The 16,784-nt window shown below is 41.3% G+C and overlaps 1 protein-coding gene and 1 long non-coding RNA gene across 3 annotated transcripts in view; both read left to right on the top strand.

Moving 5' to 3' along the window:
* Nucleotides 1-11,236, top strand: part of fam184aa (family with sequence similarity 184 member Aa) — a 60,070-nt gene extending 48,834 nt beyond the window's left edge. For both annotated transcript variants that reach the window (XM_055899167.1, XM_055899166.1), the window contains exons 16-17: nucleotides 6,583-6,687; nucleotides 10,639-11,236. In XM_055899167.1, the coding sequence (XP_055755142.1) occupies nucleotides 6,583-6,687; nucleotides 10,639-10,647 (114 nt within the window). In that variant the 3' untranslated portion in view covers nucleotides 10,648-11,236. The remainder of the gene's footprint in view (nucleotides 1-6,582; nucleotides 6,688-10,638) is intronic.
* A 774-nt stretch (nucleotides 11,237-12,010) lies between these two features.
* Nucleotides 12,011-14,467, top strand: LOC129834303 (uncharacterized). The gene is made up of 2 exons (XR_008756235.1): nucleotides 12,011-12,163; nucleotides 13,757-14,467. It is a non-coding gene; the product is annotated as an uncharacterized LOC129834303 (long non-coding RNA).
* The last annotated feature ends 2,317 nt before the right edge of the window (nucleotides 14,468-16,784 follow it).

Genomic DNA, 16,784 nt, shown 5'->3' with positions numbered 1-16,784 from the left:
GCTCATGGCTCTCTGACGGCTCTGGCTGCTCATGGCTCTCTGACGGCTCTGGCTGCTCATGGCTCTCTGACGGCTCTGGCAGATCCTGTCTGGTTGGCGGCTCTGGCAGATCCTGTCTGGTTGGCGGCTCTGGCAGATCCTGTCTGGTTGGCGGCTCTGGCAGATCCTGTCTGGTTGGCGGCTCTGGCAGATCCTGTCTGGTTGGCGGCTCTGGCAGATCCTGTCTGGCTGACGGCTCTAGCGGCTCCTGTCTGGCTGATGGCTCTAGCGGCTCCTGTCTGGCTGACGGCTCTGTAGGCTCATGGCAGACGGGCGGCTTTGCAGGCTCATGGCAGACGGGCGGCTTTGCAGGCTCCTGGCAGACGGATGGCTCAGACGGCGCTGGGGAGACGGATGGCTCAGATGGCGCTGGGGAGACGGATGGCTCAGATGGCGCTGGGGAGACGGATGGCTCAGATGGCGCTGGGGAGACGGATGGCTCTGGCCGGATACGGCGCACTGTAGACCTGGTGCGTGGTGCCGGAACTGGAGGCACCGTGCTAATGATAAGCACCTTCCTACTAGTGCGGGGAGCAGGGACAGGGCACACTGTATTCTCAAAGCCTACTCTATCCCTGATGCGTGGTACCGGCACTGGTGACACCGGGCTGAGGACAAGCACATCAGGATTAGTAGGGGGAGAAGATACAGTGGGTTCAGGGCTCTGGAGACGCACAGGTAACTTAGTGCGTGGGCCCGGAACTGGAGGCACCGGGCTAGATACACGCACTACAGGGAGAGTGCGTGGAGGAGGAACAGGGCTCAGGATACGCACTGGTAGCCTAGTGCGTAGTGTATACACTGTAGGTACTAGGCTGGGGCGGGGAGGTGGTGCCGGAAATACCGGACCGTGGAGGCGTACTGGCACTCTTGAGCATTGAACCTGCCCAACCTTACCTGGTTGAATGCTCCCGGTTGCCCGACCAGTGCGGGGAGGTGGAATAACCCGCACCGGCCTATGTAGGCGAACCGGAGAAACCATGCGTAAGGCCGGTGCCATGTATGCCGGCCCAAGGAGACGCACTGGAGACCAGACGCGTTGAGCCGGCCTCATGACACCTGGCTCAATACCCAATCTAGCCCTCCCAGTGCGGGGAGGTGGAATAACCCGCACCGGGCTATGCACTCGTACAGGAGACACCGTGCGCTCTACTGCGTAACACGGCGCCTGCCCGTACTCCCGCTCTCCACGGTAAGCCTGGGAAGTGGGCGCAGGTCTCCTACCTGCCCTTGGCCCACTATCTCCTAGCCCCCCCCCAAGAAATTTTTGGGAATTACTTACGGGCTTTTTCGGCTTCCGTGCCAGACGCGTTCCCTCATAGCTCCGGTTCCTCTCTCCGGTAGCCTCTGCTCTCCTCAGTGCCTCCACCTGTTCCCATGGCTTTTCGGGCTTCCAGCCACGTCTCCTTGCTGCCTCCTCAAACCACCGTTCCTGGGCTTTAGCTGCCTCCCTCTCTTCCTGAGAACGGCGATTTTCTCCTGCCTTAGCCCAGGGACCTTCTCCATTCATTATCTGTTCCCATGTCCAGAAATCCTTGTTTTGTCCCTTACTCCGTTTCGTTTTCCCTTGCCGCTTGGTCTTAGCTTGGTGGGTGATTCTGTAACGGGAAACGCTCTCCTCATCCTCAGATGAGGTGAGGAGAGAAGGATCCTCAGACCAAAACGCAGGCTTTGGGAAATAAGCCATCTTTATTATAACAACGATGATGGCAAACACGAAACGAAACAAACACTTTCCAAACTACAAAATAACAAAACAACGTTGACGAGACCTGAACATAAACTTACATAACTAAACATAAACTTACGTACAGGTAACAGACGACATCGAAACGAAAACGAAACAAACAAACGCTACAGTCCTATGTGGTACGAACATAACATACGGACACAGGAGACAATCACCCACAAACAAACAGTGAGAATGCCCTACCTAAATATGACTCTTAATTAGAGGCAAACGCAAACCACCTGCCTCTAATCAAGAGCCATACCAGGCAAACCAAAACCAACATAGAAACAGAAAACATAGAATGCCCACCCAACCTCACGTCCTGACCAACTAACACACAAAAACTAACATAAATAGGTCAGGAACGTGACAAGGGGTTGGGTTATATGCAGAAGATGCATTTCAGTTGAATGGATACAGTTATGGAACTGACTCGGTATCCCCTTCCCCTTAATGGTGAAACTGCCACGTCCGTTTGCAATATTACAACAACAAACACGTTTTTTCCCCCCTCGGACATCATTGAATCACCCGCGATAGAAGAGAAGATATGTACTGCAATTTCTTTTACCATGCTCCTCAGCTCGGCAACAAAAACAACTATGGCGGCCAGTGGCACTGATTCCCCTTACTGCGGATTACATCTTTAAACTTGAGTGACAAATGTAAATTAATTAAGAATCACATTAAATTAGGTAAAAATCTTTTGAATTTACTTTCCCAAAGCAAAAAAAGAAGTAGGGCTTTACAATGATGTTGAAATATTGGGGTTAAGTGGGTTAAAATAGTCCTAGAAGTTGGAAACCCATAATGCGGGACGGATATAAAAGGCACTCTATATGTTGGATTCACGTCTCCATCTCAACAAAAAAATATAAGTTAAAGAATAGCCCTAAACCAGTGGCACAGATGAAACTGTCCAAGTAGTAGATACATCTCCTTCAAATGTTAATATTTGGTTTTGTTGACAACCAAAAACAATTCGATATCACTTTTGCAATACAGTAAGGCCACAATTTAATTTATAGCACAGCGTGTTGTACAGTCGACTATTCGGATTTTAAAGGCATTTTCCCTGACATTCATGGAGATCGCATTCACGGTAAATGCAATGGAAATTACCTTTAAATGTCAAGGCCGCTATAATGCGTATCAGATTGAGTCCCGGCCTAAATAGCAGTTAACAATTAACATGTTGGATTCATGTCTCCAACTCAACCAAAACTCTACGGTTAAAGAATAGGACCACGTGAGTGGCATAGATGGAACTATCCAATCAGTAGATACAGTACATCTCCTTCAAAATGTTGATATTTGGTTTGTTGACAACCAAACAATTCCGTATAACTTTTGCAATACAGTGAAGAGCCTACTAACTTGACGACAGGTCAACAAATAATGTGTTGGATTCACATCTCTAACTCAACCAAAAATCGAAGTTCAAGAATAGGATTAAGCCAGTGGCACAGATCGAACTATCCAAGCAGTAGATACATCACTTGTACAGGTCATTTGGTTGTGCTATTAGATGAAGAACAGTGTTAACACATTCAGTTGTTGTATATACTGTTTCATAAACATGGTGGTTCGAGCCCTAAATGCTGATTTGGCTGACAGCAGTGGTATGTCAGACCGTATACCACTGGTATGACAAAACATCGATTTTTACTGCTCTAATTACGTTGTTAACCAGTTTATAATAGCAATAAGGCACCTCGGGGGTGTGTGGTATATGGCCAATATACCACGTTTAAGGCCTGTATCCAGGCACTCCGTGTTGCTTCGTGCATAAGAACAGCCCTTAGCCGTGGTATATTGGCCATATACCACACCCCCTCATGCTTTATTGCTTAAATAGTTAACTATAGCAATAACTAGGTCCCTGGTTAGATCACATGGTCTGGGAAAACAAATGTCTGTAGTCATGAATGGTCCTGAAATCGTATATGACAGAATCTTTATAAATCTTTACTTGCCGGTTCTCACCCTCGTTCACTCCCCCACATGGATGTAAAAGCATGGTGTAAGAAATACATACAGTTGAAGTCGGATGTTTACATACACTTAGGTTGGAGTCATTAAAACTCCTTTTTCAACCACTCCGCAAATTTCTTGTTAACAAACTATAGTTTTGGCAAGTCAATTAGGACATCTACTTTATGCATGACACAATAATGTATCCAACAAGTGTTTACAGACTGATTATTTCACTTATAATTCACTGTATCACAATTCCAGTGGGTCAGAAGTTTACATACACTAAGTTGACTGTGCCTTTAAACAGCTTGGAAAATTCCAGAAAACGATGTCATGGCTTAAGAAGCTTCTGATAGGCTAATTGACATAATTTGAGTCAATTGGAGGTGTACCTGTGGATGTATTTCAAGGCCTATCTTCAAACTCAGTGCCTCTTTGCTTGACATCATGGGAAAATCAAAAGAAATCAGTCAAGACCTCTGAAAAAAATTATAGACCTCCACAAGTCTGTTTCATCCCTGGGAGCAATTTCCAAATGCCTGAAGGTACCATATTCATCTGTACAAATAATAATAAGCAAGTATAAACACCATGGGACCACGCAGCTGTCATACCACTCAGGAAGGAGACGCGTTCTGTCTCCTAGAGATGGACATACTTTGGTGCGAAATGTGCAAATCAATCCCAGAACAACAGCAAAGGACCTTGTGAAGATGCTGGAAGAAACAGGTACAAAAGTATCTATATCCACAGTAAAATGAGTCCTATATCGACATAACCTGAAAGGCTGCTCAGCAAGGAAGAAGCCACTGCTCCAAAACCGCCATGAAAAAGCCAGACTACGGTTTGCTACTGCACATGGGTCAAAGGTCATACTTTTTGGAGAAATGTCTTCTGGTCTGATATAACAAAAATAGAACTGTTTGGCCATAATGACCATTGTTATGTTTGGAGGAAAAAGGGGGATAATTGCAAGCCGAAGAACACCATCCCAACCGTGAAGCACGGGGGTGGCAGCAACATGTTGTGGGGGTGCTTTGCTGCAGGAGGGACTGGTGCACTTCACAAAATAGATGGCATCATGAGGTGGGACAATTGTGAGGTTGCATTGAAGCAACATCTCAAGACATCAGTCAGGAAGTTAAAGGTTGGTCGCAAATGGGTCTTCCAAATGGACAATGACCCCAAGCATCCTTCCAAAGTTGTGGCAAAATGGCTTAAGGACAACAAAGTCAAGGTATTGGAGTGGCCGTCACAAAGCCCTGACCTCAATCCTATAGAAAATGTGTGGGCAGAACTGAAAAAACATGTGTGAGCAAAGAGGCTTACAAACCTGAGTCAGTTACACCAGCTCTGTCAGGAGAAATGGGCCAAAATTCACCCAACTTATTGTGGGAAGCTTGTGGAAGCCTACCCGAAATGTTTGACTGAAGTTCAACAATTTAAAGGCAATGCTACCAAATACTTATTGAGTGTATGTAAACTTCTGTCCCACTGGGAATGTGATAAAAGAAATAAAAGCTGAAATAAATATTTCACTCTACTATTATTCTGACATTTCACATTCTTAAAATAATGTTGTGATGCTAACTGACCTAAGACAGGGAATTTTTACTAGGACTAAATGTCAGGAATTGTGAAAAACTGAGTTTAAATGTATTTGGCTAAGGTGTATGTGAACTTCTGACTTCAACTGTATCTAGCCCATGTACTCACCTATCCAATGCTATTGAGTCCATGAGGGAGAGTGAATGAGTGCACACGTCATTGAGAAAGGGAGAGAATTGAGAGTTGGACTGCATCGCTAGTTTCTGAACCTACCAGAAACATTTTGGGAACCAACTAGGGATAGCACAAAAGCCTAAGAGGCACCAATATGAACCCCCCCCAGCTAGCTCCATGACTCACTAAACAAATGCCCTCTCACTGACCCTCATAATGAGATCTTCGAACCATGAACAAGCACTGACATTCTTTGATTGTATGCCCTGATTCATTGATTTTTATTAACCCTTGTGATTTATTTCAATGTATGTAATATCTGAATCTGAAGTACACATCAAACAAATAGAAAAATACCCACTCAGCATTTGTGGCCAAGATGTGACTATAGGATTTCTTGACTAAAGTTTTAGAATTTGAATATCTACCATCTAGCTACAAATCAGAGGGTATTGTTTTAAGTGTTTGCACCTGCTATGGTCATAAGGGAATAAAATAAACAAAAAAGAAAGCTGATATCATTCAACTCTCTTTAAGTTTATATACACCTTACCTTAAGATATCCTCCTTTTAGTGGACTTTATTTTACCTTCTTACAACTTCTAATGATTTTACCAACATTCCAACTTCATAAGGTTTTATTCCCTGTGAATGATACAACACATTGTACTGATGCAAACACTTAAGGGCCCTAACTCAATTCAATCAGTTGCATATAAAGGGAATCCTCACTGAGGGTTAACTCAGAATGTTAACACTGTATTTTAAGGATAGGTGTGGCATGGATTCCTGTCAATGTCCAATACATTCTGTGCCAGGGGAACAACTTTACCATCAAATACAGCAGAAACATTCTAAGTGAACCTACAGTTGGCATTTATTTTATTGACTTAAATTGGGACCTTTGTGTGGCTCTGTGTGTGGTCCCATTCTATTCATGTGAGTCCTCTGACTCACAGGTTGAATTTGATTTATTTGGGTATGAAATAATACAACAAGATGTCCATTGGTTCCCCACTCCAAAGCAGTAATTGAAATACTAAATACTTGTTTCCAAAGTGGTCCTTCTGTTACAGACATGAACTGACCGGTCTTTCCTGTTTTTTTTGTAGGACGACAAGAAGTTCTATCAGCTGGAGCTGGTCAACAGAGAGACTGGCTTCAACAAAGTGTTCAACACCAGTCCTAATGTTGGAGTCATTAACCCTCTCATCAAGGTTAGTTATCCACTGAACACCTGCTCAGTTTATACTAATTCAATTAGGAACACCAATATACTGATCGACTTGGATCAACAATATACTGATTGAATCTGGTATGGATACCAAAAGGCATACATAAAATAGGTGTACGCAACTGATCCACAACCGATACGTTTTTTTGCTTTAAGGTTGATATTTAATATAACGTACATAGGTACATAATATACAGTCCGGTCCAAAATGATTGGCACCCTTGATAAAAATGAACAAAAAATACCTATATATAAAAAAAAAAGGGAGGGGTTAGATTATATTATTTTATACTAATACAATTGCTTAGAGAAAGAGAGTCATATTTTTGTTCTCTCAAAAAGATAGGGGTCCAAATTATTGGCACCCCTTTTCAGTACTCCGGCACCCTCCCCTTGCAAGGATAACGGCACTGATCTTTTTTTATAACTTGTTTCAGGAAACTAAGCAGATGGTTCCCCTCACTACTTCACAAGAGAGTCATTTGATCATATACAGTGGGGCAAAAAAAGTATTTAGTCAGCCACCAATTGTGCAAGTTCTCCCACTTAAAAAGATGAGAGGCCTGTAATTTTCATCATAGGTAAACTTCAACTATGACAGACAAAATGAGAAGAAAAAAATCCAGAAAATCACATTGTAGGATTTTTAATGAATTTATTTGCAAATTATGGTGGAAAATAAGTATTTGGTCACCTACAAACAAGCAATATTTCCAGCTCTCACAGACCTGTAACTTATTTTATCCAAGGCCTAGGTGTCCCCTAGTGTCCAGTATTCTCTCCAAAATAAAAAGTCTTTATTTTCATGCATATGCATTTTTATGATCAAAATCCCATTCTTTAGTGTATACAATAATGTTGTCATGTTTTTATGAGAGTTTGAGATTAGGACCTCTTCAAATACTTGTATAGCACTATTCACAAAATATCTTGCAGGTAGGACTTATCTCACTCTTTCTCGTCATGTCAAAAGCTGACAGGCAAAAGGCTGACAGGCAAGGCCATAAAAGGCCACAGCTCACTCAACTACCCCTCCACCTCTCCAACAGCCAGAAGGAATGATAAGGATCTGGCTACACTCAACTGACCAATCAGTAGTTAGGAGGCTAGGCTGTTTCAAGTTTTAAACAGTGTCGTGTCGTGACTATCGCTAATGTGATGACCGTTATTTATCAAATCAATTAACTATGTTTAATTGTTACTCAATGAAACAAATCATGTAACAACTAACTCATTAGGAATTTGGGGCAGCACGGGAAACGTAGTTTAATGAGTTAACATCTCCCAAATTAAACTCTTGGAAGATATATAGATATATATCTCGATAACAGTCACGTATTAATTATTATTACCTCATATCAGTCTCATTCTGAACGTCACATACTCCTTTATATCTGCAAGAACCCTAACCGTATTGGTCATCTACGAACGTTTGAACATCTTGGCCATGTACTGTTATAATCTCCACCCAATCTAGAAGAAAAAGAAACGCACACCTATTTAGGCGAGGTGCTGGCTAGCGGAGTAGAAAACGTAAAAATAAAGGAGAGCTGCACACTCTAGGAGCTCAGATGCAAAAAATGTATATCCAACGTTTCGACAGGCAAGCTGTCTTCATCAGGGTATAATGAGGTATAATCTCCACCCAGGCACAGCCAGAGGAGGACTGGCCACTCCTCAGAGCCTGGTTCCTCCCCAGGTGTCTTCCTAGGTTCCTGCCTTTCTTGGGAGTTTTTCCTAGCCGCATTGCTTGCTTTATGGGGTTTTAGGCTTGGGTTTCTATATAGCACTTTGTGAAATCGGCTGATGTAAAAAGGGCTTTATGAATAAATTTGATTGATTGATGAATCAGCAATACACAAATTGACTTAATTATTTATTTACTAACTAGCTAAATAATAACACAATACATAAACACAAGGTATAGATTATTAATAAGAAACGTAATACAATGAAACAGGTCCGTAGTGGACTGACAAGATATGACGGCTTGTTACACATATGGAGAGGGAGGGGTAGGTAAAGAGAGGGAGAGACAAAGCGAGAACACTTGGATACATTTGGAACCTACTTAGGTGTGGGCAGCGATCGGTTGAAGAGCATGCATTTAGTTTTACTTGCATTTAAGAGCAGTTGGAGGCCACGGAAGGAGAGTTGTATAGCATTGACGCTCGTCTGGAGGTTAGTTAACACATTGTCCAAAGATGTGTTGGGTCTTTGTCCATATTTTTAAGCACGGTGGTGGCTGCATCATGTTATGGGTATGCTTGTCATCGGCAAGAACTAGGGAGTTTTTTTTATAAAAAGAAACTGAATAGAGCTAAGAACAGGCAAAATTTTAGCAAAAAAACTGGTTGTCTGCTTTCCACCAGCCACTGGGAGACAAATTCATCTTTCTGCAGAAATATTACCTAAAACACAAGGAAAAATACACACTGGAGTTGCTTACCAAGATGACATTCAATGTTCCGGAGTTGCCTAGTTACAGTTTTGACTTTAAAATGGCTGTCTAGCAATGCTCAACAACAAACTAGACAGAGCTTGAAGAATTAAAAAAATTTAAAAAAAATTGCACAATCCAGGTGTACAAAGCTCTTAGAGACTTACCCAGAAAGACTCACAGCTGTAATCACTGTCAAAGGTGATTCTAACATGTATTTACTCAGGTTGTGAATATTTATATAACTGAGATATTTCTGTATTTTAATTCCAATAACATTGCAAAGTTTTCAAAAAACACGTTTTGACTTTGGGGGTGTGTAGAGGGGTATGATTTTTTTTTTTTATATACATTTTTTAATTCGGTAACACAATAAAATATAGAATAAGTCAAGGGGTTTCAATACTTTCTGAAGGCACTGTACAATACAACCAAAGTTTCACTTAGTGCTGAGCGATTTGTGCTTTTTGAGGTCAATTATTATTTTCATGAAATGTACTATGCATTATGTGGGTTGAATCCTGTAACAACACAGCATGAAACAATTAATAAAAATGTCCATGATGGTTGATTATCAATATTGGGTTGTTTATTATTATAGAAAAAATAAAAGGCAGTGCCCATCATGCATTGCTCAAATCAAAAAAAAATCCCCTATAAATGAAGTTGCACCAAACTGTCTTTTTACACGGAAGTAAGCCACACAAAAATGAGAGACAGAGACCTAAGTGTTCAGTCCAACCTCCTGAAATAAGCAACTTATTATCAGATAGTTCGACAACTCCCACTCAAAGGAGCAATCTACAGTACAGACACAACAGGTGGAGTCAGGACCATGGTCAGAACATCGGCTGAACACCATGGAGGCTAGTGCTCAAGTGCTCAATTAGGCCCTTGTCAGGGGAGACCCAGACCCAGAGGAAATGGATGGCATCGTTTATTTTGAACGCTATCATGGGCATTAATATGTTGCTTTGAATATGAATAAGCTGCTTAAATGGGTCTGCCTTCCTTTGGGAGTGGATGTTTGCGTCACGGGTGCACGCTGCCTGGTTAGCTGACATTTATTCAGCAGCATCACACTCACTCTGCCTCAGCCATAGTTACGTTTATATGAATGTAACTATGCTTGTGTATACACGTCATATTTAGAATTCACTCACTACTCTAATAGCTATTGTTAAAAGAGGGAATGCTGTCAGGCTTTGATTCGCACCATCACTGAGAAATAAGAAACTACATTTTGAAAATACTTCAGGACAATATTGTGGAAAGGTGAAGTAACTGATTTTTGGATCAAGAGAGCCAAAGGGTTTGAGCCAAGGCACTTTTAGTGTTATGAAGACTTATTGCAGCCTCTTTACGTAGCTGCATTGCATTCTGGAATGTACTGTATGTTGAGTGTGTTCATTAAACTCTGTGTCGGCTCTTTGAAACTTTTTGTGGTTGTGTTTGGCATTGTGTAACTGCTGTCGTTTCAACCTTCTCATGCAGCCTTCCTGAGACGGACAAGGCAACCATGGAACCAAACAAATCGGAGGAACAAAAGGAGCTGTTCGCCCAATACTTTACTTTCTGACTCTCACTGAAGGAGCCCACCCAAGAGCATGTGAAAAAGAATAACATTAACACACCATGACTCTGTTCATTCATACACTGTGAAACTGTCTGGTTTGTTATTTTGTTTGTTTGTTTGAATAACAATAACTATGTTGTATATGGACTATTATGCAATTTCTGCATTGGTGCAGATGTGTTTTCTTTTCTCAGTACCATATTTATGGGGGCACTGTATGTATGGTTGGGGTCAATTCCATTTAACTTCCAGTCTGTCCAGGAGATTAATTGAAATTAAATTTCCCAATGGAAAACGATAGGCACTTTTCAATTTGATGTGTTCAGTAAAAGGACTGACTGAAAATGTAATTGCCCCCAATCTTGACTGTTTTGTGTCTGTTAAAGCTGCATTAACCAGTCAAGGTCGAACTGAACTGTTCGACACAAATCACGTCTTGCCAGTTTTGAAATAAATAACACAATATATCTATATTTATATTATAACTCTGTGTATGAAATAAACATATAAAATCAATTGTGAGATTTACTTGAGATTAATATTTTACCATTATGGCTTTGTTGCCTTGAGGAACATTTGGGTACTACATACTTCTATGATGTTTGTCCTTTCATTTTCTGTGCATGTGTGTGTGCGTGCGCGTACAAGTGAGAACAGCATGCAGGGCTCATTGTGGATTTATCAGCAGTGATGCCAATTCAGCAATTTTGTTGGTAGATTTAGCAACTTTTCAGACTACCCTGGCAACGTTTTTAGCAACTCTTAAAAATGTATTTTGATCTTTTAGCAACTTTTGAAAAGTGACTCAAACGCTAAAATGCACGCATTTTCCCTCTAAATGACACAAAAACGATTTTCTCTATCACACACTCAGTCACAACACACGTGCCTGGCTGCGAAAGTGCATTGTGAGTGACGTCAGCAGCAGGCGCTCAGCTCGTGCACAGGCAGCAGCAAATTGTTGGCTGACTGCAGCAGTAGTTGTACGGGTTCTACGAGCCAAACCCAATGAATAAAGTTGGTCACGAATGTTTTGATTTTGAACAGAACTTACAACATCAATCAACATGTCTCAATCAAAATTCTACAGCCAGAAGTACAGAAAATAGTGGGAGTCTGTACCTGAACAAATGTCAAATCATATTTTCCGCTGAGATGGCCAGTCAATTTAAGTAACGTTATTGTGTATTCTACGTAATGACGCAGTTTTACGTTATCACGCAATGACATCACAACGTAATTTAGCAACAAATCAACCTGCAATATACCCAGAAAATGAGTTGGCAACACTGCTTATCAGATCACAAACACCATGTTGATGACTACCTGCTGAAAGTGCCCCATGATGTCACATTCCTTTTCATTAGACTCAGCCTGATGAGTGCATAGTTCCATGAAATTCCTTTGATGGGCTCTGCTAGAAGACCCAACAATGAACGGCATGTATGTATTTATCCGACGTGAATAACCTTTTAATGGGCCTTTCATGCCAAAACGTGTTTCCCCTGCGTCACAATGGGATTCGATGAGTTCTAGCTGCTGTTGCTACAATTTGCAAAAAACACTGACCGGATTATGTCATTAACCAAAGCGTCCGTTGCTATGCTGGTTGGCTCTATTTTTACTCGTAGCGGTCACGAACGAAAGAGTACGCGGGCAGTTCTTCGATTTCACTTCATAAACACTCGCTCAGTCCTCGCAAAATTAATACCTCAGAATTGCTCTCCAAGGACGGAGTTTTTGACGGCGACAACTTTCTGTCTACCTGCTGCTTCAGAGGACCGAAAAGACTGGAAATAGAACACTCTTTACCATATATTTGTCTTTAAATAAGAAAATATTGTTAAATAGGAATAACTCATTTAAGCTGTTTTTAGATTGACGTTGCTAGCTGCTGTACTTATTTACCTCAGCCTGCCTAGTCAGCTAGCCAGCTACAGTAACTGTTGTTGTAGCTTTCTGTATGTAGCTTGCACTTCAATGGCATCCCTCGAGGACAGTTTCATGTATCTTTCCAAACAGGCTAAGTACTATGACTGCATCACTGATCTCGACAAGAGGCAGACCATTCAGAGAAATTCCAAATTTAGGGTAACGTTAAGGGCATGTATAAATACCATAATTGCTTACACCTATCCATTTAATTAATCAGGTTTAACTTATAGCTAGATACCTCAATATGACAGACATGTAACCATATCAGTGGACACCGCTGAGGGGAGGACGGCTCATAATCATGACTGGAATGGCGTCAATAGAATGCTATCAACCACATGGAAACCATGTGCTTGATACAATTCCATTTACTCCATTCCAGACATTATTATGAGCCATCCTCCCCACAGCAGCCTCCACTGAACTATATTGTAATGAAACAGCAGGGAGCAGGTCTTGAACCCTCGACCCCCTGGTCTGAGGTCCGGCGCGCTGTCAACTGCCGGCAGAGTCAATGCTCGTGCGGAAGAGTCAATTTCCGCGCTTATAAACCCAGGGTCGTTACACTACTCCCTCCTTTCAAAGAGCGCGTCCTCGCGATAGCTTGCGACTCTACGTCTTACAGGAAAGTGCTCATCAGCCAAGCACACGCACTGTCGTGGATGCAAGGTCCGATCACTTCTGACACCTGTGTAATGAAACAGCAGGGAGCAGGTCTCAAACCCTCGACCTTCTAGCCCGAGGTCCAGGGCGCTATCGATTGTGCCGCAAAAACATGCTCAAACGGCAGAGTCGATTTCCGCGCTTATAAACCCTGGGTCGTTACACTATGTATAGCTAGCAACATGAAGATGACCAACTAGCTAGATGGAAAATGGTTGTTGAAAAATGGTTGTACATAGCTAAATCCGTCCAGTTATCTAATAGAAGTTAACTGCTTAACAAGGTGTCTTCGCTAGACAGACACAGAGAGATGAAAGTGAGAGATGGAGAGAGAGGTGGGAAGAGAGTGGAAGACAGACAGACCGAGAGAGGTGGAGAGAAAGACAACAGTACAAATGTACTTAAGAGTATTTCAACTATTCTCTTCCAACTTGTTAGGCAATCATATGTACCTACGGGGGAAGGATGGCCAGCCACACAGGAGGGGGATTTTTACTAAGGAGGAGAAGGAGGTGACTGCATGCAGGCCATTTCGGAGTGAAGCGTATGATTGCCAAACTCAACCAACGCTTCTTCCAAGGGGGAATTATCAAGGAGGTGAACAGCTGGGCATGTGAAATTGCCTTTTGTTTATCAATCACATTCTATGATATCTGAAATTATTATGATTTCAATGAATGTCATATCAGAGAGCACACAATGTTTCAATTTGTCACTTTTTGCTTAAAGTGAATATAAAAAATCTCAGATAATAAACTATGTGCATTTGCACACAAAATAAAATGAAGCAAGTTTTAGTTTCCCTAACACTGATATTTTTCTGGCTCTATCATACTGGGCACGTAATATGTGAGATACAAAGATGAACTAAAAACACTAGCACTGCAAACACTCAGAACAAATAGAGCAGCAGTGCCCAGACTGCAGTCTCCCTCTTCAAGTCCCCCTTCCAAGACTGGCTGCCTGTTGAGAAGTGACCGGCAGAACCTCCCACCCACACAGCAACCACCTCCTCTATATTCCACACTCCAGAATTCAGTATTTTAGTCTATGATTGCCATGTGAATGTACAAAAAAATCTGAAAGTAAATTAATGGCTCAACTGTACCAAAAAATATAAACATTTCTGTATTAAAATATTAAATATTGCCAGGTTGGTTTTCATTGTAAATTGTAAGGTTTCCTTTGACAGTATTTATTTGTTCCAAATTATTCATTGTTGTATCCTGGGACCTACAATAGAAACACATATATTCAACCACAAGGGTGTACTAATGAGCTATGCGAGACATTTTTTTTTTATCCTAATAGAGTATGACTGAAATTATACGATTTCAGTGTAGATAAGTGAAGGGCAGGTTAAAATAAAAACATGCCAGCCAGACAAGCCAGTGTATGAATCAAATGGATTTGCATATGAATGGAGTGGAAATGATCTGACTTTGATCTGTAATGTAAATAACAAGTTTGTCAAGTAGATAACGTTTTCTTTGCCATTTCCCGAAACATAGCAACATTTAGGACATGGATTTCATGTTGTAATGTTAACAAGTTTTTTTTTTTGCTTCTTCTGTTATCCAATGTTAATTTCTCCTAGTGATAGACTATGAATACAAATAGGACAGAGAACACGGAGAGGGTAGATACTGGAACAAACCCAGCATCTAATTTCAGGTTGCACCTTTGTTTCAATATTTACCAAGGGTCCGATTCAGAATTAGGAAATGTACGCCTTTCCTATGCACTTCTCAGGTGTTGGTATTCAGACGTACCTTATGCTTTGCAGGCGTGGTTCCCTTGCATGCGTTGAATACATTTAATTCAACAGCTGAAAACCCTCCCACTTGCTGGCCAGCAGATTTTCTTGTGGAGTTTTCATGGAATAGGGTTTTCAGCATATTTACCTAAAGACTTCCCTTAATAACCTGTTGAGGATGGGGGCGCTGTTGAGACTATTTATGCTAATTGGGTAATTTTTGAAACGGCTTCCCACAAAATCCTTGATCGTACAATATGCATATTATTATTATTATTGGATAGAAAACAGTCTATAGTTTCTATAGGAGTTGAAATTTTGTCTCTAAGTGGAACAGAGCCCATTCTACAGCAATTTCCCTGACATGGAGTCAGATTTGAGAAATGTTGGCCACTGTTCTGAAGTCAGTTAAAAGGGCACTGTTATTGCTATGACTATACGGACACTTCTTACGTCTTCCCCTGGATGCCTTTACGTGATGACGATTCCAATGGGGTCGATTGCGCGTTCACAGGCACTACAAATGAAAAAACCCTGAGGCTAGCAAGTCTTTTCTTGGTGCGTAACGCGCGTGGAGGACTCCGACCCGCTCCTGTTCCAAGCGTTAGTTTAGCCTGTTATATTTCTCCGGTCATCTTTTCACTCGTTATAGGAGTTAAAAACATCATAAGGTAGTTAATTTAAAGCGTTTTATAGCAATTTATATCCGTTTAGTGCGATTTTGGGACATTTATTTTTGAAACGATGTGAATAGCTGGGCACGCTTTTCAGTTCATCCCGAACGCAGTTGGCATTTCCACATGGCAAGAGGACAGCTTTCCACCAAAAGACGATTACTCCCAAGAAAGGATCCTTTGCCCAAGATACTGATGGAAGAACAGCTCAAGGTAGGACATTTTTATTATGATAAATCGTGTTTCTGTCGAAACATTTTAGTGGCTTAGGACGCCATGTTTTTTGACGTAGCTTCGCTTGGCGCAAACTGTATTGAAAAGTAAGGATAAATTAAAAAATGTAATTCCGCAATTGTATTAAGAATTAAATTGTCTATCAATCCCTGTCCACCCTATATTTTTTAGTCACGTTTATGAGTATTTATGTATAAGAGTAGATCACTGTCTAAGTGGCGCAAGGACATTTTGTGACCAGCTGAGCTACATTTCACATTGTCTAACCATGATTTTGGTGGCTAAATATAAACATTCTCGATCAAACTCTATATGGATTGTGTAATATGATGTTACAGGAGTGTCATCGGAAGAATTCTGAGAAGGTTAGTGAAAAAATTAATATCTTTTGGCGATGTTGACTTTTATCGCTCACTTTGGCTAGAATCAATGCTGGGCTGCTATGTGCTATGTGCTATGCTAATATAACGATTTATTGTGTTTTCGCTGTAAGACACTTAGAAAATCTGAAATATTGTCTGTATTCACAGGATCTGTGTCTTTCGATTCGTGTATGCTGTGTATTTTTACGAAATGTTTGATGATTAGTAAGTAGGTAAACACGTTGCTCTAAGTAGTTTTTCTATTCCATTTGTGACGGTGGGTGCAATTGTAACCTATGCCATCTACCTAAAATATGCACTTTTTTCTAACAAAACCTATCCCATACCATAAATATGTTATCAGACTGTCATCTGATGAGTTTTTTTGTTGGTTAGGGGCTATAAATATCTTAGTTTAGCCGAATTGGTGATGGCTACTG

This window comes from Salvelinus fontinalis, chromosome 35 (assembly GCF_029448725.1).
Source record: "Salvelinus fontinalis isolate EN_2023a chromosome 35, ASM2944872v1, whole genome shotgun sequence".
NCBI classification, from domain to species: domain Eukaryota; kingdom Metazoa; phylum Chordata; class Actinopteri; order Salmoniformes; family Salmonidae; genus Salvelinus; species Salvelinus fontinalis.
Note: the sequence above shows the minus strand (reverse complement) of the source record. Positions and strands in the feature narration are given on the sequence as shown.